The sequence below is a fragment of the Dermacentor silvarum genome, chromosome 1 (genome assembly GCF_013339745.2).
Source record: "Dermacentor silvarum isolate Dsil-2018 chromosome 1, BIME_Dsil_1.4, whole genome shotgun sequence".
NCBI lineage: Eukaryota > Metazoa > Arthropoda > Arachnida > Ixodida > Ixodidae > Dermacentor > Dermacentor silvarum.
Genome location: NC_051154.1, coordinates 321,903,499 through 321,930,636, shown reverse-complemented (window position 1 = coordinate 321,930,636; position 27,138 = coordinate 321,903,499). Strand labels below are relative to the sequence as shown.

The 27,138-nt window shown below is 45.4% G+C and overlaps 1 protein-coding gene across 1 annotated transcript; it reads right to left on the bottom strand.

Annotated features, from left to right (window-relative positions):
* Window positions 1-649: 649 nt before the first annotated feature.
* On the bottom strand, window positions 650-24,825 carry LOC119442837 (leucine-rich repeat and fibronectin type III domain-containing protein 1). Its single transcript, XM_037707880.2, has 4 exons — window positions 24,336-24,825; window positions 7,258-7,548; window positions 3,540-3,691; window positions 650-1,030 (listed from the first exon to the last, which is right to left on the bottom strand). The coding sequence occupies exons 1-4, from the start codon at window positions 24,722-24,724 to the stop codon at window positions 882-884; spliced, it is 981 nt and encodes a 326-aa protein (XP_037563808.1). The 5' UTR covers window positions 24,725-24,825; the 3' UTR covers window positions 650-881.
* Window positions 24,826-27,138: the final 2,313 nt, after the last annotated feature.

The following is a 27,138-nucleotide window of genomic DNA, read 5'->3' as shown; positions in this document are numbered from 1 at the left end:
CAGCTGATCCAACGAGTTGGGGTTTTTATACAGCGAAACTTTATGTGGGTGCATACAGAGTCGAAACACGATTACACACACACACACACACACACACACACACACACACACACACACGCACGCACACACGCACGCACGCACGCACACTTCGTCATTACCATGCAGCCGCGGATGCGCGAAGGCGAGCTTTCTGGTTCTTTTTTTTTCTTGCCCACCGCATGGCAGGCGCTCCCACTGCCGCGGATGCGTGGAGGCGAACGCCATCTGGTGGTGGTGCAAGGAACCCAGCGGTCCTCTCGGTGCGCGTAATTCTTTGTGAGTGGTTCAGCTATTCGGCAAGGGAACAACCAGGCCGCCGCCGCGGTCGCGAAACCCGGCGAGGTTTGCAAAGAACTGCTTCGATTTTAAAACTATTATTCTTTATTAAAACGCAACAATTATTTCTGCACAACTTAAAAATTTACTAATTGGTTCGCTAAACTGAGAACAACTTAAAGGTCGCTCCAGCGTATCCAAAATATTACTACGGACATTCCGTTAATTTTCCCGCGCCTAAATCAGAATTCGGAAATACCAAAATCCAGGTAGCGGAAATGACAAGTTGGAATTTGTGAGTTTAATGTTGTATTTTACTAGTTCTTATCAGTGAAGCATACACAAGCCGGGCATCATCCGAGGATTGCCGAAGTATCTACGATTTGCATCCAAGTACATGAGGAATCACCACAATGAGGCGAGCGTGAGATTTTATGCAATAGTAGAACTCGAGAGGAAAACCTGGTTGGATCAAACAGACAGAGCCGATTTACTTTCAGAGACGTGCTGCTGAAAAAGGGCAACAATCAAGGCATCGAGTTCGACACGTGCGCGCGTTGCCCACGTTAGAGCCTTGGGCAAACGAGCTCTGCATCCGTGAGGCTCTGCACGCTGCGTCCTCGCAGTTTGTCTGGAGAGTGGCAGCGGGCGCGCAGCCGCCGGTCCGAGTGGCGTCGAAGGTGGGCCAGCTTGCAGTCGCAGTGGAGGCGGTTGTCTGCGTTGTTCGGAAAGAGCAAGTTTATTACTGGTTTATTTGATTTTGGTTTTTAACACAAGACAAACACCCTCTTTGAAAACACAATATTAGCCTATGCGGTCCCGGTGTACGTACACATTTGTGTAGGCGACTTCAAGTGGTCGCCCTAAAAAAGAACAACAGCAACAACAAAGCAAACAGCAGCAACACTACGCAGAAGTTACAACAGCGCGAAAGACGGGGCTAAAATGTGAAGACCACAAACGACGAGGCGCTGACCTTCAACTAAAGTTTATTTAATACTGTGCGTAAAACATAAATGCAGAAAACGGAAAGGGGATCATGACGCCAGTGCAAGAGAGTTCGTATCATTTATTACATCCCAGCTACAGTGAGCTACAATAGAGGAAGTGTGCTCTGAGGCGCCGCGCAAGTGAAGCTGCAGATGTTACATGGAAGCGAAGGCGCGTTGTGGCGCCATTTGACTGCAATGTAGGGAGCCTTCAGGAATGGCCGTGTTCTCGCAGGATCTTTTAGCAGTGAAACCACTCTTACGGCGTCATAGTCGCGTGGTAGACACAGTGTAGACTCCGAACGCTTTCTGTATTTTTAATGCGATTAGCATCCTTTGCCTACTTCTCGAGTTTACAGCCATCCTGCCTGCCTGCCTGCCTGCCTGCCTGCCTATCTATCTATCTATCTATCTATCTATCTATCTATCTATCTATCTATCTATCTATCTATCTATCTATCTAGGCCCAAGTTCTCGCCAGCCTGTCAAACCAGCTTCGTGATCTGGGTCTCGCCATGACGTAGTCCTTCTACGCTAGCCCAGTGACCAAAGCTGTCTAATAGATTGGGCTACTATGCCATCGTTTTCACTGCATCGTCGTCAATCCAGCTTCGTCATCCGGCTCTCGTCATGCCGTCGTCTTTATACCATCGTCATCATACGGTCGTCATGCATTCGTTGCGGCACCGCCAAAGTGATGCCGTCGTGATCGTTCAATCATCGTCATTTCAGCTTCGTGATCTGACTCTCATCATGAGGTCATCATCCCTCTCATCATACATTGCTCGAATGCTAATCGCATATTACCGCCGACAGTCATCGTGAGTTGAGTTAGGTCAATGTTTTTATCGATTTTTATATCGAATTGATTCTTTAAAATATTTGTTAAATACGCTTTTCGGAGATAGAGGGAAACTGGAACAGCATTTACTTTAACGAAAACAACGTTTATTTAGGTAAAAGTAAGACGGGGAGACTGGAATGTGGCGTCTCGCTCGGTGCGTAGACGTCCCTCTTCTGCCCTTCCTCCCACGCACACCCACGCGCAGGGGAGGGGGTTAACTCCGGGCACACCGGGTTCAAGTTACTCTGCCGCCGAAACCGCCGGCCAGCCCCACTCGCACAGAAGTGGCGCCATCTATGAGCCCCTCGCACACCAGGAGCGCGCGCATATCCGTCACGACATGCTGTTCATATTAACTTGCATGCCTTGCTATAGAAGGCTATAGGCCTTTCACATATATAGTAGGTGCCGGCCAGAACACCCAAAGAGAGGAGCAACTTCTGCCTTCTGGGCATGCTAGCAACGGTCTATATGGTAAGCGTTGTTAATCCCGAGGACAGCCGCTTTCTGCATTTGCTTATCGCACAACGGGACGCGTTCTAACAAAGGCGTAAAAAAACCGAATGACCTTCAAGGGCTATTCGGGTGTCTATCATCACCAGTTCATTAACTCAATCGCAGGTCAGTGCTTTCAATGATACCAAGGGTGCACAGGGGCTCAATAGCACATCGCGCCGCCCTCATGTGTCTCTTCGATGCTCGTCCTAGGCGGGCACGTATCCTCCGGCGCTTATGAACTGGCAAAAGGGAAAAAAATAAGACCTTCTCTAATTCTATACCTTTCGATAGCTTGCTCGTGAGCGTAGAAAGCCAACTTTTTTTTTTCTCATCATGTGGGTTTAACAAAAACCATCAGCATGAACGTTTCGAATAATCATTCGTAACTGACATGGTTCTGCATTCAGAAAGCTTCACCTGGAGAATGAGAAGACCAGTAATGTCAGGCTTCGGATTAGTTTCGGCCATCCGTGATTCGGGGACATGCACCCTGATCTATGCAGATGGCCATCCCGCATCCCGCTGTTATCGAAACGCGGTCGCTACGGCTAGCATGACCGCGCGGCATGCTTACCTAACTGAACATAAGCCAGTCTTTATTTTAATTTCGTTTATTTATTCCAGTATAATTACTGCACGTTCGCATTTTTCTTGCTCCTGCACGTTCGCTTGTTATCTTGTCGTGGCATGCTAAGCATTTTCGTGTGCGACCATTCAAGCATCGGCCTTCGTCCTGGTACATGCAAACTATGGCAGTGCACGTCATATGCTGATATGATTCCAACGGGTGTGGCTCCTTGTTTCATATCATGGAGCTTCCTGAAATTGCGCAATTTATGGTCCTCGTATCTGCCCTCCCCATCTATTGATGGCACCCCCTCGTCGAGACTTACTTCCAAGCAAGACAACAGTCCCGGTGTCATTGAGCACACCGGCGAGTTCGTACTCCTCGATGGTGGTGATCTTGTTTCCCTCCAGGTCGAGGAACGCCAGTGCCGGAAAGCCCTCGCCGAAACGATCCGGAATGGCGCTCAACTCGTTGTAGCTTGGAACGAAAGAGAAACGCGTCACTGTTATTTTAGTAACAAAACATCTAAAAATCATACGTTGCACGTACAGTTCAAGAAAGAAAGAGAGAGAGGCGATAAGAGCAAGGCAGGAAAGTTAACCAGGGTGAGCCCGGTTGGCTACCCTGCGCTACGGAAGGTTTATATGCGACTCAAAGATGAGAAGGAAAATTCACATTCACTCTATTCGCGCAATAAAGCATCCATCTTTCATGTTGTTCGGCAACAGCGCAACGTTGCTACAGGAAGGGGAATGAGGGCCAATTGATGCGATGTTAACACCCATACAGGAAAACATGACGCTTTTGGTTCCCAGAAAAGCTTCGCGAGGGAAAGTGAGATACCAGTCACACTCAAAAACAGTGTATTGAACTGAGCCATTCGATAGGCATTCATGGCGGGCAACACAAATAGAACAGACGCGTTAAAAAGGTGACAGGACAAGACATAAAAGTGGGCACAAGTTGGAAACGGCTGCTTGACCTCCTTCTTCATTCGTCTGTCACTGTTGAGCTAGCCGCAATTAATACACGAATGAAAAGATGGACATAGTATCACTGATTTTGTCCAAACAGGTTAGTATTGTGATAAGGTAGAGAAGAAAAAAACGGTCTTGGAGCGAAAAAAAAGGAAACCTCACGTGTGATGGCAAGCTCTTAAAAAAATTAAGGATATTTCATGCTGATGCGCACTAGTTCAATATCGAAGCTGCGTGCCGCAAACCTTTCGCAGAAGGCAGAGCCAGGAGATGGTAACAAGACGAACCCTTTATTTCACTTGAACTATTCTCGCTAGAAATATAGGGGGTTCGTGATATTCTCTACGATCATCCGCATTCCCCGGTAGCAGGTGTGCACTGTTAATGAGTTTGAGACAATCGCATGATAGCTATAAAAGCACACATAAATTACAAGTATTTCCCAGGCTCTCGATCGCAGCTCGAAAAAAATAAGCGCGCAAATGGTATTGAGTTGAAGGTAACCCTGATCAATGTTACCTATAACTATAACTCTCTACAAATTGTTAATTCGTACATCTTTAATAAGAATAGTAATTCACAGTCGCATCAATAATCATAGTTACCTAATTTAATATTATCAACAAAAATAGAACAGGTGGCTGCTCAACTCGACTGCGAATATGTATTACTTGGTTTTGTTTGCGTACAAGTGATACATCTTTCATTTTTTTTAAGTCTCGGTGCGTTATGTCAATTGTAACACCCGGAAAAGCGGGAATGGTGTGCAGTGTACAGAATATGTTATACACAAGCATTTTATTGCTCTCAGACGCGTATCTACACGAAGCGTGCATAATTTAGGCTCCAATCGCCCTCTGTCAGCACGGCCCGTGCAGGGAAGGCGGGTTTGGTTGCTTTTGTTGAGCGAACATAGAAGGGAAAAAAAAAACAAGATTAGCAGAGACCGTGGCCTAGGGTTATCAAGCGAACCTCCTCTGAAGCCGTTCTCTCCTCCTTTATGATTTCCACTGGCTGTTCAGCGCTTCGCACATTGGGAATTTTACCTATCCGGAGAATGAAAACCAAGAAAGACAAGTGTATGCCGCATGAGTGCCTGCAACAAGTGCGTACCGGGTCCGGGCGTGCGGCACACCGCCTGCCTCACATGTCGCACGATCATGTGCTCATGGTAGAATTCCCGGAATTACCTTAGATTCTCCTCCTTTCTTTAGTTTCTTTGGGGGGGGGAGAGGGGGTAGGGCTTCAAGGTTGTCACATGATGTTCCCTCGGATGTTTTCTTTACCCCGTGGGAGTGAACGCTGATGGCAAGCATGCGGTAAGAACAGGCTGAGCGCTACCGCGGCCGTTTGTTCGCCTGCTCCCGCAATTACCGAAAGGAGATGGCTGAGACCTACGAGCGCTGAAAATTCTGGCCTACAGATCTCAAAAGAAAACTGCTGTGCACGAGCACACTGCACGCCCTACTTCTGAGCAGGTGAGCAGGATCAGTGCGCCCTGATACTGACCATCAGATAAATTTTAAAGAATTACCGACGGTTGAGCATAGTATAGGCAGAGGTAATTACACAAGCTATCTTCGCTCTACCAGCGTTAAAGGCACTGTGCTTCTGATTAAAAAAAGCACTGAAACAATAAGAAGCGTAATGTTGCTGAGTAATTATTTTGCTGGGTCATATTTCGGAATGTAAAATTGCTCAAGTAGCTGGATTAGCGAGCCCCTTACATAGACAAGCATCAACATGGATCGTGCCTATACACTGCACAATTTTTCTTAACACGATCACCGAATCACGCGTGATTATGCGAAACATGGCATGCGTCACTGCGATACATTATCGTACACTGCAGAAAATGCTGCTGCAAAAGACGAGAAATATCTCGGCAGCTCTATTTCCAGTCATTTAAAATTAAATTATGGGGTTTTACGTGCCAAAACCACGACCTGATTATGAGGCACGCCGTAGTGGGGGGACTCCGGAAATTTGGACCACCTGGGGTTCTTTAACGTGCACCTAAATCTAAATACACGGGTGTTTTCGCATTTCGCCCCCATCGAAATGCGGCCGCCGTGGCCGGGATTCGATCCCGCGACCTCTTGCTCAGCAGCCCAACACCATAGCCACTGAGCAACCACGGCGGGTTGTATTTCCAGTCATTTAACCGTCACAATGACGGCAGGCCGACATTTTGTGAAGCTTACACCATGGCGTAGTGCAAGGGCAGGCGATCCAATTTTGTAATTATCACGACCAACGTATTTTTATTGGTTTAATTTAGTGACTTTCTCCTTGTTCACGGTGATAAAAATGTCTTGTCTCAATGAAGCCGATGGCTTGTTAAACATGATAATATGATGACCGTTAAAAGTGATGGCTGGTTGTTACGTGTACGTCATCACAGCAAGAAGAAGCAAAGTCGCCTAATAGCAGGACGCTGGTATTACCGCTTGTAACGTTTCACAGCCGTCATGTCTGATACACAAATTGAAAAAAGTGAGCACATAACTGTTCCTAACAAATACCTCACCAGTTGTATATGTCTTCAGGACAGCGAGACAGGACTCGTAACTTAGCATCATCGAAGAAATCGTAAATCATGACAAAGGCATTTTAAACGTTACCATCACACGGAATAACGCACGACAGGTTGTATCGGGCCATTGTCCTAGCGAAGTGAACATCCACATAGCTTATGCATATCTCGCGCTTAAGAGCTTTGCATGAAGTTATGTGCCGAATGTGTTGTTAATAGACTGTGTTGATTACTATTTGACTGTGTTGTTGATCAGGAGTCCAAGACCTCGTCATGCTTTCTCGCCTTTAGTCTCTGCCTCCCGCAGGGAAATTTTGTATTCTTCCTGCAAACAAACATGTTTGATTGATTGATTGATAAAAAAGAAATAGTGAAGCGAATGACGCTGTGCTACTATTTCAGAAACGTTTTTGTTGTTGTTGTTGCTGTAGCCTGGAGCATAGACACCTCCTCGCGACGAAGTCAACCCTGAGTTGGTAAGCCAGCATGTCTCACTCCAACGCCGAGAAGTACTACGTAGACACACTCACTCGAGGTCGATGCTTCGCAGCTTGAGCCCAGGCACGGGGAGCATGCTCCGGGCGAAGAAGGCAAGTCTTGAGTCTCGGATGACCACGTACTCGAGGTCGGGCAGCTCGGCGAGCCAGCCCTCCTCGACGCTCTCAACGCTCGAGTGGAGGACGCTGACGCCCCTCACGGTGCGTGGCAGGAGGCCAAAGTCGCGGCCAAGCCTCAGGCCGCTCATCTTGACCAGCCCGAGGGTCTTGAGGCGTGGCAGCTTATGTAACGTCTCCCAGCTGGCCGGAAGCGTGCTGTCGTAGCTGCGTAGGCACCAAGACGCTCGTCATTTATATCACCGGCTGTTGCCTCTGGAGTGCACACAGTGAATTAATGCACAAAAGTCGGGCTTGATGTCACTAAACGTAAGTGAACCAATTGAATGCCCCGAGAAAAGTTTGAAAGAGTTCAAGAAGGGGCAAAGTTGTTCGAGATTGGGTTTGCTGTGTCTACCCGTGGCGTCCATCCTGCTGCGCCGAGGGCCACTTCCTCATTGTCAGCGTCACCCTCGCCAAAGGACGAACAAAGCAAAAATAAAGGTTAAGGCAGAGAGGTCAACCAGGTTAATTGCCCGGTTGACTACTCTGCAAAGGGGGATGGGGTAAAGAAGGAAAGATGACTAGAAAAGAAGCCAAGATCAAAAGAAGCTCCCTCCGCGCACTATTGCTTTACAATCAGTCCCGACGCCTTTAAAGTGTAAGGAAAAATGTTTAACATTATTATGGAGATACTTTGCGTAACTGTAATAGACAAGCGATGGTAGTGATGCTTTTGAAAATGCAGTTTTGTTCCTTGGCTGCTTTGGTTTCGATGGCACTTCATTTTTTTCCCGTGATAAAACAGAAAATTCGGCTTCTTTCTTTGTCCACTATTGCATTGCGGTAAAACTTGTGTGGCAGACGTACAATCCCCACCACATTCGTCTAGAACACCGGAGTGCTGTGTGGCAGCGTGCGTTGGCGCATTTCAGTGGGTGTGGCTGGGTGAAAACGATTTCACTTGGCAATTAGCCGTGCATTACTACCAAGGCATTGCGAGTGGCGCTACCCTTGACTCACGGCCATTACCAATGCATTTGGATCAGGGGCCCTATACCCGAAAGACGCTCACGAGGGGTGACACATGACAAAAGGGTATCTCCCCCTCCCCTTGTGAAGGTCACTTGCGGAAGGGGAGATATCCAAACTCCTTTACGGACCTAGAGGCAAGACCTCGTGGACAGCTTTCCGAAAACGCAGAACTTCTAAACACACTCATTTTTGTTAACAATTCTAGTTTCCTCAAGAACGATTTTATTGTTAGCCGTGACTCAATTTGACAAAAAACGCTCTAGTTTTAACGTTTGTAAGTTTAAAGAAGCAGCGTCATGTGCTTTGTTGCATTGATTACTGAACATTAGCATACAGATCGAGTGTTTTTTTTTTTGTTGTTGTTTTTAACCATACGGAATTTTTAAAGATGGCCTGTAGCAGAAAGCGTGATTGCAGTCCTTGGGCTATAGCCCAAGGACTCCAAGCGGCGGAAATTGCTTGCACAAGAAATCGGAAGGCACGCCTTTATCTCGCAACATCACGATTTCTACATGAGGCTCGCCTTGTGTATATCGTTGGTAAAATCGGCATAAGCCAAAGAGCACAGAGAGAAGCACAAGTACCGAAGAGAGAGAGAATTAACCCTATTTTGCCCAAAATGTGCTAGAGGAGGAGGTAATGACTACAAGCCTCCCCCCTTTAGACGAGTAGCGGAGGCCAGCACAACTGTCAGCGCATGCCAGAGTCTTGAACCAGCAGCCTCCTAAATATGACGCACACGCACATGAGTGGTTCTTAGTACAGCGCTCCAGCGCTTTATAGTCGGTGACAGGTTAAGAATGGAGTGCCAGATATACCGCTGTCTAACTCAAACAGAATTTGCACAGAGGCGCCAGTGAATTAGGCGAATCTATTTCAGTATTGCTGTCTCATGGGAATTATTTAAGGCAGAAAGCTGGGCCTAGTTGGTGTGAGTGTTTCAACATACAATTCTAAAGAAATTTTAGAAGTATTTTATTTCCGAATTCAAGTAGGTTACTGCAGAAGGCTGTCAGCGCCACACAGTTCTTTGCGTCGATGCAGCCAACGCTCTTGACTGAGGCATGCAGGGTTGTCGCATACGTCACTGAAGGACAAAGGGAAGTTTAGCCACGAGGAAGCCCGTGCATGTAGTATAAGCGTTAAAGAGTCATGAAATACCTAGAAAACCTATTTGGCGTGTCCGAGCGTTGATGCACAAGCAAAGGGAGCGCATTGTGCAGGAGTATGGTAACTGAAGAAAAGCCAGTCATAGGAAATAATAGCAAGTCCGTGTCGTCTGCGACGACATAGCCTATGCTGGTGGGTCTAGCCTAGTTGGTGAATCTCGATAACGAGAGATGAAGGCCTTCATCCGTCAATATCGAGAACCAGTCTCAAGAAAACCACCGAGATAACGGTCGTATTTTCCTGCCGAGACGAGATTAGGCTTTGCTAAAGTCTGCAACGCCATTCATTTCCCGTAAAGGGGGCAAACGGGTTAGAAAGGGCTACCCATTTGGCCTGAAGCTGGAAGGCCTATAGCAGGCCAGGTGTCGCCATCTCAGGTAATGACGTAATTGCAAGTATAAATGCACTGAAATATGGGTCATTCCACGCCAACTGTCTAAACCGTGGTGGCGCTCGAGTAATATCCATTTCTCTCACAAAAAAGAGAAAATCCACGTATATAAGCATTACTTGCATTGCTTGCAATACTGTGCATATTACATATGCACAGCATTTTCTCGAAATACCTTGAGCGGAAAAAGAATTTTGGGCCCGTGAGGGTCATTTGAATTACATGAAACAGTGGAAAACCAGGTGCGAAACAAAAATTCGCCAAGAATCGACCGTTTCGTGCATTGTTTCAAACTTTGAGTTTTTGCGTTGTAAGAACACTTTGTTTTCATTATAAAACAGTTTCACAAAATGGTTTTATGTTTTTCAATCCTTAGCGCTGAGGTAAAAATGCGCAAATTATAGCGTTTTGGGGGATCGTTTCACAAAAGACGGTCATGAACGAAACTTGAAATTATATTTCATACAACTGTCCCTAAAACGTACTATCTTCTAAATTTTTTTTTCGCCGATGTGCGGCGTACACGCTCTAAAATAAAAGCATGACATTGGCAAAATGCTATTTTGGCCTATGTGTAGACGTTGGTAACACTTAACTAAGGTGGAGCGTGGAAAAATACGCAGAAAAGCGATTAAAATTGAGAAGCATAACAAATTTCGTCAGGGAAATTTTATTCGAAGTAATTTGCGTTTTACCAAGAAAAAAGATATTTTAAATTTGAGTCCCACCATTGCAATATTTCGGTTCGCGCTTTGACTTCATCTCATAACATGTTGGCGGGACACAAAAACCAACTGAATTTGCTGCGTAAGAAAATAGGTGGTGTATCCGCAGCATACGGTTTTCGATTCTTTTTTTTTCGTACTGTATTCTTTGAATGAATAATCAAATAATCTCCACTGAATATCTTGCCCGTTGCCTTGATTGTGGCTGGCCGGATGGCGCCCCCCCCTCCCCCCCTTTTAAAATATCTTTTCTTTCTTTCTTTTTCGCTTTTTTAATTGTCCCGTTATACTTAGTGGCACCGGAGGGGCAATTATTTTTGTAACGCTTTCTGCCTTCTCTCTCTCTTCTTTTTTTTCTTTTCCCCACCATAACGTATATATTATACCATAACATAACGTATACCATAACACCGCATCGAGAATGCCACGCTTACAGCCCATGTTTTTGCAGGTTGCCGTCACCTGGGTATTCTGTTCTGGTCTGCTCAGCTCTTTCCGACTCGCAGCCGTTTCAGCGCCTTTCGACGAGCTGCTGCCGACATCATTCCTACCAGATGTGAACGGAACCGTCAGCGTCAGCTGGAAGCCGATGTCTGCGACAGTGCCTACTGCGGCTTCCTGGGCTTTGTGTCCCGGCGTGATCGGCTCCGGTCGACTCACAGCCGATTCACTGCCCATCAATGAGCCGCATCGGGTGCCATCAATGCCAGATCTAGACGCCACGAACTACCTCGTCTGGCAACCAAGGTCGGCAACAGCGACGCTGGGAGCGCGCACCGCGGGATATAAATGCCAGTCTGGTGACTCCCACTTCGGGCTCGACACCGCATCGAGAATGCCACGCTTACAGCCCATGTTTTTGCAGGTCAGTTACCTCAGCCATGCTGCTACCATAAAAAGTAGCAATTATTGCCTTTTCGCGGTGTCGTGCCCACCAGAGCTTACCGATGTATTGAAACGACTGTCATCTTGCCTGTCTAGTGCATGTTGTACTTTGTTCGACCTTTTGTTATTGCTTGCTGGCGACGTTGAATTAAACCCTGGGCCTATGTCGAAGTCTGAGGCTGACACATTTGCGCAGGCTCTGGAAAGTGTACGTGAGCTCAAAGATGGATACGCTGCTTTAGTAACTCAGCATAATGCAGTCCTCGACGAAATGAAGCAACTTAGGCTAAAGGTCGACGCGTTGGAGAAGGATCATGCCGCCCGGCTTACGGCCGGGGACAGCGCAGTACCTGCTTTTCGCGATATGTCTGAACAACTGAAATCTGCTGAACATTAAATTAAGCGCTTAAATGCAAAGGTGGTGTCACTTGAGCAGGCAGGGGCTTCGGCAGCTGCCACTGCTCCGGCCGCACCTGCAGACACACTGCGCGGAGTGACAGATCAGCTGATGTCGATATCTTCGCGATGTGATGAAGCGGAAAACAGGATGCGTCGATCCAACCTCCTGTTCTTCGGTTTAGAAGACCATGCTAATGAGGATTGGGCAGCTTCCGAAGAGAAAATTATTAAGTTCTGTTCTGAAAAGTTACAGCTTACACTAACAGGTACACAGTTTGAACGGGTTCACAGGTTGGGTAGACATGATAAAGAAAAGTGTCGACCGATCATTGCCAAACTGACCCTTTTTAAAGATAAGGAGCAAATCTTGTCACGTGCACGTAACCTGAAGGGAACAGCGTTTTCAATACGCGAGGATTTTTCATTAGCAACGCGACAGATTCGCAGGAAGCTAATAGAATTCGCAAAAACTCAAAATAAGCCATTTAAGCTTCTAGTAGACAAGCTGCGCATCGAGAACGTAAGCTACGTCTACGATGCCATCACTAAGACCGTTGTACGTTCACGCAGATAGCTAGAAGTAAACACACGAACATCTAGCCAGCAAAAGCTGCATCAGCCTTGCACTCCTCTATCACTAACAGTATCATTCACTAATATTAGAAGTATCCTTTCCAAACGTGACATGGTCTCATCTTACATCGATGATAGCCTTTCTGATATTCTTGTCTTCACCGAGACGTGGCTGAACGCTGACATCAATGACAGCGAAATTTTTTCTTGTGCCAACAGCTACAACATCTATCGATGTGATCGTATAGACAGAAGGGGTGGTGGTGTTCTTCTGGCCATTAAAATATCCATCACGTCATACGCCATCACTTCAAATTCTAAGATTGAAATTGTCTGGGTAGGTTGCACAATTCATTCCAGAAAAGTGTTGCTCGGCAGCTGTTATCGGGCTCCTGATTGTCATCATTCCTTCTTAGATGAGTTGCGCAGCAGCATTAGTGCTGCCATTGAAGTCTTCCAGGCTCGCACTGTTATCTCTTCGGCGATTTTAATCTACCATTTATTGACTGGGAGGAGCTGTCGTCCTCTTGTAAACACTCAGCTGACTTCATTAACTTAACCTTAGACTTTAATTTTGCTCAGGTTATTACTCACCCAACACGCGGTTCGAATACGCTAGACCTCATTCTGACAACTGCACCTGAAACAATTAACCACATAGACTATTTGAATGGATTTAGTGACCACAAATTGCTACAAGTAGCTCTTGCTATCCAGCCGCCATTTGCAGGAACTGAATCTAAGAAAATTAGGGATTATAATAAAGCCAACTACCATGCCATTAACACGGAACTTACTTCCTTTTCTGACAACGTGTTACTACCTTCTTTTTACAGTCGCTCAGTAGAAGAAAACTGGGTTCTTTTCAAAAATAAGATTTCGGCACTAATAGGAAAACACGTGCCTTTGATAACGATTACTAACGATAAAACGAACCCATGGTTCAACAAGTCTCTGCGCAGACTCAGAAACAGAAAGAAGCGGCTCTATAGGTCAGCGAAAAATTCATGTTCACAGTCTTCTTGGGAAACGTATGAGGAATGCCTAAAAACATATTGCCACGAAATTGCAACTGCCAAAAATAAATACTATTCCCAGGACTTACCATCACTCCTTAAATCTAATCCGAAGAAGTTCTGGAAAGTAATAAGCCCTGATTACGACGATAACTTCATTTCCTTGCATGATGAAAATAACACTCCTTTTCCCGACACTGATTGTCCATATGTTTTTAACTCATTCTTTTCATCTGTCTTTACTAGTGAAAACGACCATCTTCCCGAAATTCTCGAACGAGATTACTCATACATGGCACCCATCGATATCACAATTGAAGGCATTTCTAAAATCATACAAAATCTGAAAATGTCTTCGTCTTCTGGTATTGACGATATAAATTCTAAAATTTTAAAGAACACTATATCTTCCTCTAGTAAAATCCTATTCCACATTTTTCGGCAGTCACTAAATACGGGTTTGTTGCCTACTGACTGGAAGATAGCGAAAGTAGTGCCAGTCCATAAAAGTGGGAATAAAAGTTCACCTGGGAATTATCGCCCCATTTCCTTAACATGCATCTCTTGTAAGATGCTTGAGCATATCTTAGCCTCTAACATTTACACTCATTTAGAATCTAACAAATTCTTCTTTTCTAACCAGCATGGGTTTCGAAAGGGTCTTTCTTGTTCGACTCAACTTTTCGAATTTACTACCGACTTGCATTCTAACATGAATAGTAATCTACAGACAGACTGCATATTCCTTGACTTTGCAAAGGCCTTCGATCGTGTTGCTCACGGCCGCTTGATTTTAAAACTATCATCGCTAAAACTAGACTCGCTTACACTAACATGGCTCCGTAACTTCCTAACGAACCGGCAGCAATTTACTATCGCAAACAATTACTCTTCATCACTTTGTTACGTTTCATCTGGTGTTCCGCAAGGAAGTGTTCTCGGCCCCTTACTTTTCCTCATCTACATTAATGACCTGCCGGACAATTTATCATCTTGTATGCGCATATTCGCTGATGACAGCATTATTTACCGTCCCATCCGCAGCAGTACTGATCATCTTGCCCTTCAACAAGACCTAGAGCGTATTGATGAGTGGTGCAATACCTGGCAGATGACATTAAACGTTTCCAAGTGCAAACTAATCACTTTTAGTCGAAAACATCATAACTTTAGTGGCCTATACAAAATTGGTAACAGCATTGTGGAACGCGCTCAGCATTATAAGTACCTAGGCATAAACCTAACTCCTAATCTTTCCTGGTCCACACATATCACTTCTATCTGTGCTAAAGCATCAAAATCATTAGGTTTTCTACGCCGTAATTTATACAATTCTCCTTCCGATGTACGTAAACTCGCGTATCTTGCTTTAATCCGTCCGCAACTCGAGTTCGCCCCCTCCATTTGGTCACCGCACCAAAAATACCTAATTAACAAGTTAGAATCTATCCAGAACAGAGCCAGTCGATTCATTACGCGTAATTACAGCTACCCATCTAGCATAACACAGATTAAACAAGGCCTTGCACTCGAGCCACTAAAAATTCGCCGTGACATTTCCCTTTTATCACTTTTCCACAAACTCATCCACACCAGCACGATGCCATCTGTTCACCTTAATCTAGCTCATCGAACTTCACGCCGACTAAATAACAACTTTAGCTTATCACGCATGTACGGTGAAACCGACGCTTTCAACCTTTCGGCCCTTCCACGAGCGATTCGTTTATGGAATGACCTACCAGATGATCTCGCATCAGAGCGGGATCACGCAAAGTTCTTAAGCAACCTAAAAAAATATTTATGCACCGAAATTTGATGTATGCCGTTTTCGCGTTCACCCGTGCCTACAATGCTGTTACCGGTATGTTTTTTTTCTTTTTTTTGCTTTTATAGTTATGGCGATGCTTTTTTCACCTGTTTTTATTTTATCGTCTGTGTACAGTTATTTGCGTAATACTTTTTCGGCAGTTATAATATCTTGTTAAACTGTTGGTGTTTAAATAGTTGCTTTATATTATCTTTTGTGTAACGCCTTCAGACACTACACTTTGCTGTTTTAGTATATTTTGCGTTTCTCTGTTCGTGTGTTCACTTACATTTGTAATAATCAATATTTCACCTATGTGTATTTCTCTTATGTACATGCTGTATTGCCCCCCTTACACAATGTCCCACGAGGGCGCTGTTAGGTACTCATAAATAAAAATAAATAAATACAAACGGGTGATCATTTTTAAGTTTTACGTTATTTTTGAAAATCGCCATTGGCATATTTCGTAATTCTTGTTCTTGTGCTGGATTATTTAACTAGCACGAGAGATCGACACGCATTGAACTAATTAACAAAAATGACTAATTCCTTCTTAATTAGTTACTTTACCGCACATATCGCAGTTTACAAATCGTAGCAGTGAGCCTGCAAGACCTATCCACTTGAAATGAATTTCCAGGATGACACCAGTTTCGAGATATTATTTCCCAAAATGTCAGATGACATACGTTGGCGTGCCAGTTACTTTTGTCCTTGAATGCATAAAAGAGCGTTTTGTTAAGGAGTACTGACACAAAAATTTTCGATCTTGTTTTTTCTGCTGCAATAAGTAGCTAATGACCCAGTAATCACGGTACGAAACCTCATTTGCTTCAGAGTGCGACAGGTAATTATTTGGAGTCTTCTTTACAGCGACCCGTCCAAGTCTCGGTTTCAAAGAGCAACGAGATGGGAGAAGAGGGATTGTAAACACAGTGAGCACGTGATCGCACAAAACTGTGACGTGTTCAAGCCAGCGCACTCACAGGCGAGCGAGCTTCGTGTTGCTAGTTGGTCAGCATGCTACGCCTGCACGAGCTTTGCGATGTCGTCGCCGTCCTCGTTTTCGCCGTCCAGCGGCGACTGTTTGCTCCAGGGGGGTGTCGCCACCGTATTAGACGTGGCCAACCACTTAGAAAGGGCTCGATCCACCACAGGCGAGCTGGCGATCGCGGGGAAACGGTACAGGCCTAGGTCACTGGCCTTCTGATTCGGGGCCGACGGCCCTTGCGATCCGTCCGCAGCTCGTAATAAATCACCTATATTCGTCAACACAATCAACGTCTGCACATTTATGACGCTCATAACTAACAGTACAATTAGTTTTGCCGACGGCGTTGGTAGCGATGACAAAACACGTTAGCAAGGCGAGCCGCTTCGTAGAGACGATTGCTGCGGCGGCTGCGCTGACCGCTTGCGAGACAAAATCACGCCAACGATTAGCCATATCGCAAAACGTTTCATAACATGCACACTTTCGAAGTCACTTTACTCTAAGAGTTAACTCGTGTCAGAAACAATTAGCCAGATTTTTTGCCGCCGTCAGCGGCGAACGAGGCCAGCGTCTTGACCAGGGAGCAAAAAAAAAAGCACCGGGACGATCTGAGCGGGGAGAAACTTGCTCGCCGGCCCCGCCCCAACGGCAGCGCAAACTCGTGACGTAGCGTTTTCTCGGTTATTTACAATCCTTCCTTAATGTCAATGTCGCTAGTTGCTGCGCTGTGCGGGTGGCTGCGCGCACGTACTTTTAAAATTATTTTAAATATGTTCTAAGCTATATTCGCCGTTGATATTTTGTAGACGATGTTTGTGTGCCCACCTAAATCGATCTCATGAGTTACCTCGACTTCAAATTTTTGTGTCAGTACTCCTTTAAAAAGTACGTTGAGCAATCGTGAATTATTGCGGCGAGCTTTATGGCACATATCTCGAAACTAGTGTCATTTTCAAAATTCATTCCAAGTGAATACGCCTTGTAAACTCACCGGCTATAGTTCGTAAATTGCAATGTGCTGTAAAGCAACTAATTAAGCAGCTAATTAGTGTCATTTTGGTAATTAGTTTAATATTTATTTTGCTTTATCGTGCAAGTAATGTCGGGCTCTATGACTAATCCCGCTCAAGGACTAGCATTATGTTATCTGCAAGAGCCTATTTTTCAAAATTCCGTAAAACTTAAAAATGATCAACCCGTGTATAAACGCGATCAACCCGTATATAACAATATCATTGACTTAAGTACCACATTGCCCCAATTATAAACAGCTGTCCTTATTGGTTTCTTCAGGCTTGACATTACACAGGCTCTGTGCTGCGTGTGCCGACTAAACATTTGTCGACTACTGTCTATTTGGCCCCAAGTAGCTGGAATAATAGTAGAGACATATCACGGAACTACAGTGAAATATGCTCCATAAAGCTGCCTATCAACAATATTCGCCCAATGTATTCGTCTTTCTTCGCTGGTGACTTTACGTGTGTCGTGCAAGTGGTGGTTCCCAGTTCACGCTCATGAAAGTGATTTGGTTCCCGCCCTACCACTTCACGCGTAGGCGGTCGCACACGTATACTTCCAGTAGCACGCAAGGGCGCAATGTCGACCTACCTTAAGTAGGCTTGAAATTCTTCAGCATTGAAATTCTGACGAATTTCTGGTGATCACTGCTTTTATTCCTCTCTGCACACACCACCATGTGCAGCACGCTGGTTTGTATTTCCCGCCAATATGCCATGAGGGTAAAGTCGAAGCGCGAACCAAAATATTGCAATGGTGAGACTCAAATTCACATTTTGTTTTCTCGTGGAAAGCACAAATTACTTCGATTAACATTTCCGTGGGGAAAGTAGTTATGCTCCTCAATTATATTAGCTTTTCCGCGTATTTGTTCACGGACCACCTTAGTGTGTTGCCAACATCTAGACAAAGGTGAACATAGCATTTGTGCTGAATTCAAGCTTTTATTTTAGATCTTGCGCGCTGCACAGAGGCAAAAATAAAAGTTTACGAGATAGCGCGTTTTAGCAACAGTTCTACGGAAACAGTTCCAGGTTTTCTTCCGTAACCACTTTTTTTTCTGAAAAAAAAAAGACCATAAATGCTATAATTTGGGCATTTTTACGTTGGTGTCAAAAGTTAAAGACCAATAAAGTATCTTGTAAAACTGTTTTATAATAAAAGAAGATGAACGGAGATGCAGTGCGTCTCAGCGGCGAACGCGCACTGCAACCCTGTTGAGCGAGAGCTATAGTGCACTTAGCGGAGAAAATTTGAGTATGAAAACTGGCGAAAGAAACACTGTTCGTTCAAAAACAGGATGTATAATCAAAAGACATTTATTCAGTTTAATGAAGGAATGGTGCGCTTGGCGGCGTATATTTGTTGCAGTAACGATAGTTAGGCAGGGTTTGTTGCTTTGTTACGCAACTAGCCAGAGAACGGAGCCGGGGACCGGACCTTCTGGATACCGGTATAGTATACGAAATGCAGATTCGCATACGTGTATACGTGGACTCGGAATGCTTGTGTTGTCCTGCGTTGAGGTATGCCAGCCAAAGACCAAGGTTCCGTGAAACGGAAGTATGCGGTTGACTTTTATAAACCTAGTTTGCGGCAAAACGCACACGCGCAACATGGAAACGACAGCGATGGTCCTGTCTTCTTCATGTGTGCAGCCCCACCCCCCTCCCCCACCCCGCGCCTTTTGTTGCTAGCGCGGTAAATAGGCAAAAAGTATCTGGTGTGCTGCCTAATCTGCTTAATCGCTATCATAAACCGCCCCGAGAGAAGTGGTGGTTCAGTGGCGCAAATCGGGCACCTAGCGCCGGCGTCGCTGCCCTGCCACTTCTTAAGTGGCACCACGCCAGGCTAAATGCGCTGTTCGTTGATACGCGGCACGTTTGAGAGCACTGCAATCGCGGCACCCAAGCGGAATTTTCAGTTCCCTTTTTTCATATTGCGCGGGCTTTCTTTAGGACGTAGCCAAAATTCCAATGAAAAAAAATCTTTTTCATTGGACGCTTCGTCCAAAACATATTACTTTCGTAGTTGGTTATTTAACTTGACTAATTATGCAATAAAGCAAATATGAAGAAATAGCGTGACTTGCTTCATACAATATGTACCGGACAACATGTATTTGTTCACGTCCGCCTAGATTGTTTCAGCATATTTTAAAACCTTGGCAAATGTTAGCTGGGACACCCAGGATATTGAGTACCTCCTCATCATCGTGAGCAGCCTATCTTGAAGTCATCTGCAGGATGAATGCCTCTCCCAGCTAACTTCAATTACTACTGTCGTGCGCTAGATGATTCCAACTTGCGCTTGAAAATTTCTTAGTTTCCTAACCCCATCTAATTTACTGTCGTCATCAACTGCGCTTCCATTCCTGTGGCAGCCATTCTGCAACTAGAATGGTCCAGTGGTTATCTGCCCTACGCATTACATATGGACTGCCGAGCTCCATTATTTTCTCTTAAGGTCAACCAGGATGTCTGCTATGCCCGTTTCCTCTCTGATCCACACCGCTCTCTTCCTGCCTCTTAACGTTACGCCTAACATTTTTCGTTCCATCTCTCTTTGCAAGCTCCTTGTTCTCGAGCTACTTAGTTATCGTCCAAGTTTCTGCTCCATATGTTAGCACTGGTTAACAACGGCGAATATCTCGGCAACCTTCGGTTTGCAGATGACACTGTCCTGTTCAGCAACAATTGGGATAAATTACAACAAATGATTGAGGACCCTAACCGAGAAAATGTGGGGTTGAAGATTAATATGCAGAAGACAAACATGACGTAAATTAGACGCTGGCTGCCGTAGGGTGAGTTCTTTAAAAAGAAAGCGTGGAAAAAAGGCACCACAGGCCGCAGATTCTTAAAGCGGTAAAGACCATAAGTCGGCGACGGCAGTAAAAACTGCAACCTCCCGAAAGCGCCAGAACGTTGATTCTTTATGCTTACCTTCAGAGGCATACAAGCTTCAGATGAAGAAGCACCGGCACGTCCACTACGACGTATTTCTTACATCATGTCGGCCACACTAGGAGAATAAATACTACCGTATCCTAGCCTACGTTCCAAGCTAGGTCCTTCATTGAACTTACGCAATGAAAGAGTAAACACCCCCTGCTCTTTCGCCATCCACGCTGCATGCGATGCCGTCAGCTCAGTAATTGTCAGGCGACATCGTCCTTCTAGACAGGTATTGTTTCTGCTTTCATTTGTACAGAACAGCCTATTGTCAGTACAAGTGTAGAGACACTCAGTGTAAAATATGACAAGTCAACAGTACACTCACCACTCGCAATGCTTATGTTACGCGGTGCGAAGAGGTGCGGCCAAAAGACGACGCGCGAATCGCGCGCGCTCGGTCGGCGGCGCGATTTCACCTCTGCAAAGTTCACCTCTGCCGAAGAGCCGAGCGTAAGAAACCGAAGAAGCAGTCAGCTCCGAGGCACGAACGACGCGAGTCCCGTTCAAGCGAGAAGCCCAGAAGAAAGAACTATGCGTGTATTCGCAGTGTTTTTATTGCGATAGCAATTATATGGACACTTCAAGCGGATTTCTGCCTTCGTCGTTGGCGTCGCCGTGAGGTTCCGTATAAGGTCCAAGGGCGATAAAATCGTCGCCGTGCGCCGTATGCGCGAGTGAAAGCTTGCAGGGGAGCACGCTATCACAGAGAGCGAACGCACGGCGGAAAGCACACGCGACTTAATTCCGTCGCGCGAAAGGCCATGGGGGTATGGGAGGGAGGGAGGTGGGGCGATGCTGTCCTACTACTACTATCCCTACTCCGAATAGCTCTCTACTAATTTGCTATCTCAATCGATGCTTCGCCTTTCGGGCGAAACTGCGACATTTTTTAATATACTTTCGTTATAATATAACCTTAGTATTTCCATACGAATCGTCTCTCCGTTCCTCTGACACTTACTCCATCGGTGGCACCGCGGAAAACCGGCTAATGTGCGTCGAAATTTGAAAACACAAACCCACCCGCGCGGCTGCCTCATCTTTCCATTGCCCTATAGAAGCACGCGGCACAATGAAAAGGCCGAATGGGCCGGTGTCCAGGGATACGTATGGTTGGTAATATCTATAAAGGATTAATCGATTAATAGATAAAGTATATCACGCAAAACGATTAATCTTCATTGATATCCACCTTTCATTTGATCGACTTAATCGATTAGGCCTGTTCTATTGTTTTCGAGAGCTCGACAACAGTGACGCGAAAATTTTCAATCGTACTGAAATGGCGGCGTAGGAGCAGTCACTGCGCGGCTGTGGTAGAGCGACTATCGACGGTTGTTCCCGAGTTCGGAGTGATGCCGAGCCGAGCGCTTTCCCCTCTCTTTCCCCACACCAAACACACTACCACGCCGCCCGAATTAAGCCGGAGGCTTGAAATTCCCACGCGATTCAACGCATACTATAGCAACCCAGTCGTTGATCGTCGTGCCACTCCCAGTAAACTACAGACATGGTACAGCATGGGCGCCGGTTTGGAGCATGTATTTGACATAGCGATAGAGTTCATGTCTATTCCCGCAAATTTGTACCGTCCGAGCCTCTATTCTGGCATGCTGGTTCTGTGTGGCCATTCAAAGAAGGTGTCGGTTTCATCCGAACATCAAAGCCAATTGACATTCCTTCGCTCTGTAGAAAAGAGTATGTAGTTTAAAATCCTAAACCAGTAATTTTCTTTGTCCTTGTGCATATTGCAATTTCTTGCATATTTCAGTTGGAATTCAGCTTTCGCTTTTGCTTTTTTTTCCTTATTTCGCGTTTAACTGTACATTACAGGGATTCACTAGTGCCAAGTGTCTTTTTTAATTCTGCACTAAGTGCCATTTTATAAAATGTACTGTTTATCTTTTCAAAAGCCACTAGTGCCAACTATATAATGTCTATAGCAAGTTAAAGATTACCCTTTATCAAACGTTTATACACTCGTGTTTCAAACTTGGTTCCACCATTCAAAGATTAAGCTAGGGTCCTAAAGAAGTAGATTCAACTTTTTAAAAAGTGCCCTGCAAAGTTTTCGATTAATTATTAATCGATGAAAAACCATGCATCGAAACGATCCATCGATTAAAGGCTGAAATGAGGAACGATGAATCGTTAATCAAATAAAAAAAATAATCGACCATCCCTAGGGACGGGGTGGATGCTCAACATAAAACATTTTTTCTCGCCTAAAAAATTATTCCTATTAAACTTCAAGAAATAAAGGTATTTCGTCCAACCTTCCAAATGAATTCAAACATGTATTTTTACTTGGACCGCATCACCAATCTACATGTGCATGAAAATAAGGAATTTTGCACATTTTTTAATGTTGGCGCCTCTTCCACTTCGAAACTGCTTGCACATCGACTTCAATACTTTTTTGTTACATTGACTGCCGACTATCCAGACGTGTGATGCAGTTGGGATGTGTCTGTAAAATATGTAGTATTTTATAAAAATAGTCACAATTGGAGCAGAACCGCAGTATTGCTTCACCACAAAGAACACTGTGAGACAAAGTTGCGGGAGCCACTGGGAAGGAATAAGAAAGCGTGACTCCATTTCTAGCACCCAGCAGATATTTATGGGGCTCCGTGTAGTATTGTATTTCTGCGGGTGTTTTTTTTTTCGCAACCTAGGTTTCGCTCACCAGGGCAACACTCAAGTCGCTGCAAGAGACAGAAAACTTTTCTTCTTGCAAAATAGTTTACGAGGGCAAATAGTGTAGCAAAATGATTGACCGCATTTATTTGGAATAGAATCGGAGAGGGTAGAGCGTGGCGTGGAATGACCTCTTTGTCTTCTCTATATGAACCTTCAACTCAACTCTTATAATTTCTCGGATAAGGTCCTCAATCATTTGTTGCTGTATGGATCCATTTCGCTGTTTACAAACATAGGTCCTGACCGACTTAGATTTTTCTGACGTAGCCCGCTAAATGTAGCGAGCAAGAAAGGCATTGGCGGCGATATCGAGTAGCAGGAGTGCGTTAAAATCTAAGACCACAGATGTTCAACACTTTTCCTCTGTACATAACGACGATTCTACAAGTCAAGGTTGCCGTAAGTTATACAACAAAATTATCTATTAGTCTTGAGGCGTCGCACGTCCACTGTATCAAAACTTACAAATAGACTTTCCGCACAGTGAAACAACTTAAAAATACGCTTTGTGTTCCGGCGCAGTAGACTGGTAAGGCCCGTGACCGCAAGTTTCTTGGGGCCGCGACCTCTCTGCTGTTATCGCGCGAGAGAAACTCTGTATAGAGGGTGTCCCAACTATCATGCACAAAGATGTAAAAATATGCAAATGCCACGTAGCTGGACAGAACCAAGATAATGTTGTTTGCCGTCGCTAGGAGATACACAGATTTCTTTTGCATTTAGCCTATATACATAATCAGCCTTAATTAATTAATAAACTTCTCAAATATTATCATTAGATGAAAAGTGTCAATGAGAAAATTGTAGAGAAACATGAAAAACTCCAGATACAGCTTTCTGTTGCTCAATACGTGCTACATAAACGTGTTTCTCCGGGGCGTGACTGAATCCCGCGAATACATGGAAAGCGCCTCGAGCGGCCGGTCGCGCGGCAATTTTGCGTGTATTCACGGGCTTCTTTCACGCTCAGAATAACACCTTTATGTTGCACGTATTGAGCAACAGAAAGCTGTATCGGGAGTTCTTCATGTTTCTCTACAATTTCCTCATTGACACTTTTCACCTAATGATAATATTTGAGAAGTTCCCTAATTAATTAAGACATTATTTAATTAGGCGGAATTCAAAAAAAATAATAATCCGAGTATCTCCGAGTGACGGCAAACAACTTTACCTTGGTTATGTGCAGGTATACATGACATTTGCATACTTTAAATCATGGGGCATGCCAGTTGGGACCCCCTGTATATAGTAGACACATGCACGTATACAGTATAACATGCGTGCATGTATATAGGGCACACATCGCTAAACGCACGCTCGACCACACGTACCTGAAGACCAGGCGCTCCACGGAGGAGGGTGGCGCGTCTCCTGCAAGCCTGGACAGCACCGCGTCGTACGATTCCGGCGACGCGAGCGTGACGTTTTGAAACTCGAGCAGGGTGGCGTTGACGCCTTCTAGCCAGCCGACGGGGAAGTCGCGCGGACGCGAGTCGCGCAAAATGAAACTGAGTCCCCGCGACGAGCGAGGGACGCGGCCGCGGTCCAGGTGGCGACCGAAGTCTCGCGCGTCCACGAAGCCCTCGCACGTGTACGACGTCTCGTAGGTGCCGCTCGTGTCCTTGCAGCCGGCCTCGTCGGCCAGGCACAGCGAAGGCGCCAGGGCAGTGACGGCGAACAACAAGAGCGCGTCGCGAGCGGTGTGGCCACCGCGGTGCATGGTGTCGCGTGAGGGAGTGCGGCCCTGGTGCTCCGAAGCCGCGGTTCTCGACGGTTTCGCTGCGCGTTTGCGCTTGCTGCCTTTCGTTTGCGGTTTACGGCGTCGCCTGTGCACCCCAGTTAATTACGAGGTGGGACTCGGGGTGGTTAGCTCCGCCTTCTTCCGGTTCCCGATGGCGGCGGGCGAATCTGAGCGGGGAAGGATGCGAGAGGGGACGCTTATATGAAATTATATCAACTATGAGGAGGGAAGGGGAGCACGAATGCTTTTCTTTCGGTACTTTTATAGCGACGTAGATGAGGCAAAACAGAGAGTGTACGCTTCCACTGCTCTCGCTAACATATGTACGAAACTTATGCGGTTGTGTTTATCAGTAATTGTTTATTTCACGGCGCTCTTTTTTTTTTGCTTCCTTATCAAGCAGCGTTTGAGCATATGTTTTTTTCCCTCTTCTGCCGTCTCAATTGACTTAGTTGGCACGGTCCTCCTCCATACTTGACGGTTGCGTAATCAGCCAGGCGAACCATATAGAGCTGACTTCACCTTCGGCGTCCAATACGTGGGCGACCCACCTTTCTCGCTGTTCAAAAAAATTAGAGCGGGCACAAACAAATTTTTAAGACATGGGAAGCGGGAAATGGCGGGCTCGTTTTTCATACAGCGAATATCTTTAAAAAATTATACTAAATGATAACTCAATTTTGCCTTTTATACCTGTATACAACAAAGAAATCACAAAACTTACAAAACACGTTATAGAGATCATTAGATAATGGTTATGTAGTGAAGAAGAAGAACAGGAAGCAAACAGTAGTGGGACGCTCTAGATGTAGGGTGTGAGCGCAGATCACGAGCTCTGGGCGCCGAGACCGTTGCTCTCTTGCGACTGTACTGGTTTTTCGCCTGCCGCTTGCAGTCAGTAAATCTCCTTATCAAACTGGTGGAGGCGCTGGGTACCATCTTCAAACCTGGAATTCCGAAGCCGGACGTTGCCCACCACTGCTCCGACAATGCCTGATGACGCTCATAGGCGTATCTACCGGGGGGGGGGGGGCACAATATGCCATTTGCCCCCCCCCCTCTTTTGAAAGTCGACACTTTCCAACAAAACACAGCTGAAGCAAAATTTAATTTCTTCTTTTCGGTGACGAAAGCCGATTGCCAATCGATACTGTGTATTTTCGTGATGCTCCGGCAGTGCGCTTGACACCGTGTACACTTTGGCTACATCATTTCGGTGCTGTTGTAGGCTTGTTTTTATGTGCCCAGTTCCGCCTTACAGCACGCTTGGGAGTCTTGGCACGAATTTTTGTAGAACGATGCCAGGGTAATTTCTTTTTTGAGGTGGCCTTTGACTCTGACGAGTTGCTGCGTTATTTGCTTGTAGACATGTGGCAGATTCGCACTTCGTAACCTTTGAAAATCCTTGAAATGACTCGCTCACCCCTCGTGCCTAAGGAAGTGAAGCCCGCTTCCTTGTGCTTGCTCTGGCAGGAGGGTTAGCAGCACGCCTTCTTTCCGTCGTTATAAGCTGGTCGGGATAGCCATTGCCGAGGAAGTCTTCAGCTCAAGTTTTCGTGCGACAGCAGTGGAGCATAAAAGCGGAATACGAAATATATAATTGAAACTGGGAACTTAAAAGGAAGGCTGCAACAGCGCCGCAATGATGTAACCAAGTGACACACGGTGTCAAACGCACTGCCAGAGTATCACGAAAAAACAGGACACGGCATCGATTGGAAATCGACTTTCGTCATCGAAAAGGAGAAGAAATTATCATCCCGCTTGTTCCTTGATTCATTTTGCATATAATCTACGGCACACACGATTGACCGGACACGGGGACTCCCCCTGAGCTATACGCAAACGCATTACGTCATTCGGCATGTATATAATAAAGACCGTCATGTACCTCGTTCATTGTGAACAAGGCACCCGTATTGGGTGCAAAAACGCCAAAAACATTCTCGTTTTTCTTTTTGTTTTTCGGTTGGCGAGTGCTCGTTTTCTTCAACCATCTCGCAATTTTTATGCGTTATACACGGCATTTAGCTGTTTTTTTCCGGTATCCTCGGCAAACTATGCAAGGAACGTTGCTTATATTTCTTCGAAGTATGAAGCAATGTTCTGGGTGAAAATCGATAAATGTTTATTCTGTGTAGGTTGATTACAGAGTTTGTAGAAAGTTACTCATTCAAGCATTCCAGGGTGCCATACTACCACAAATGTAAATGTTTTCCAGATTAATAAAAAACAACTGCACGTTATAAGAACTTGAAACTTTGTCAGAATATGTAGAATTTTGAGTGACATGCGTTGCTAAATGTTCACGTTTCTTCTTTAAATGGACTTAAATTATGGGGTTTTACGTGCAAAAACCACCATCTGATTATGAGGCACGCCGTAGTGGGGGA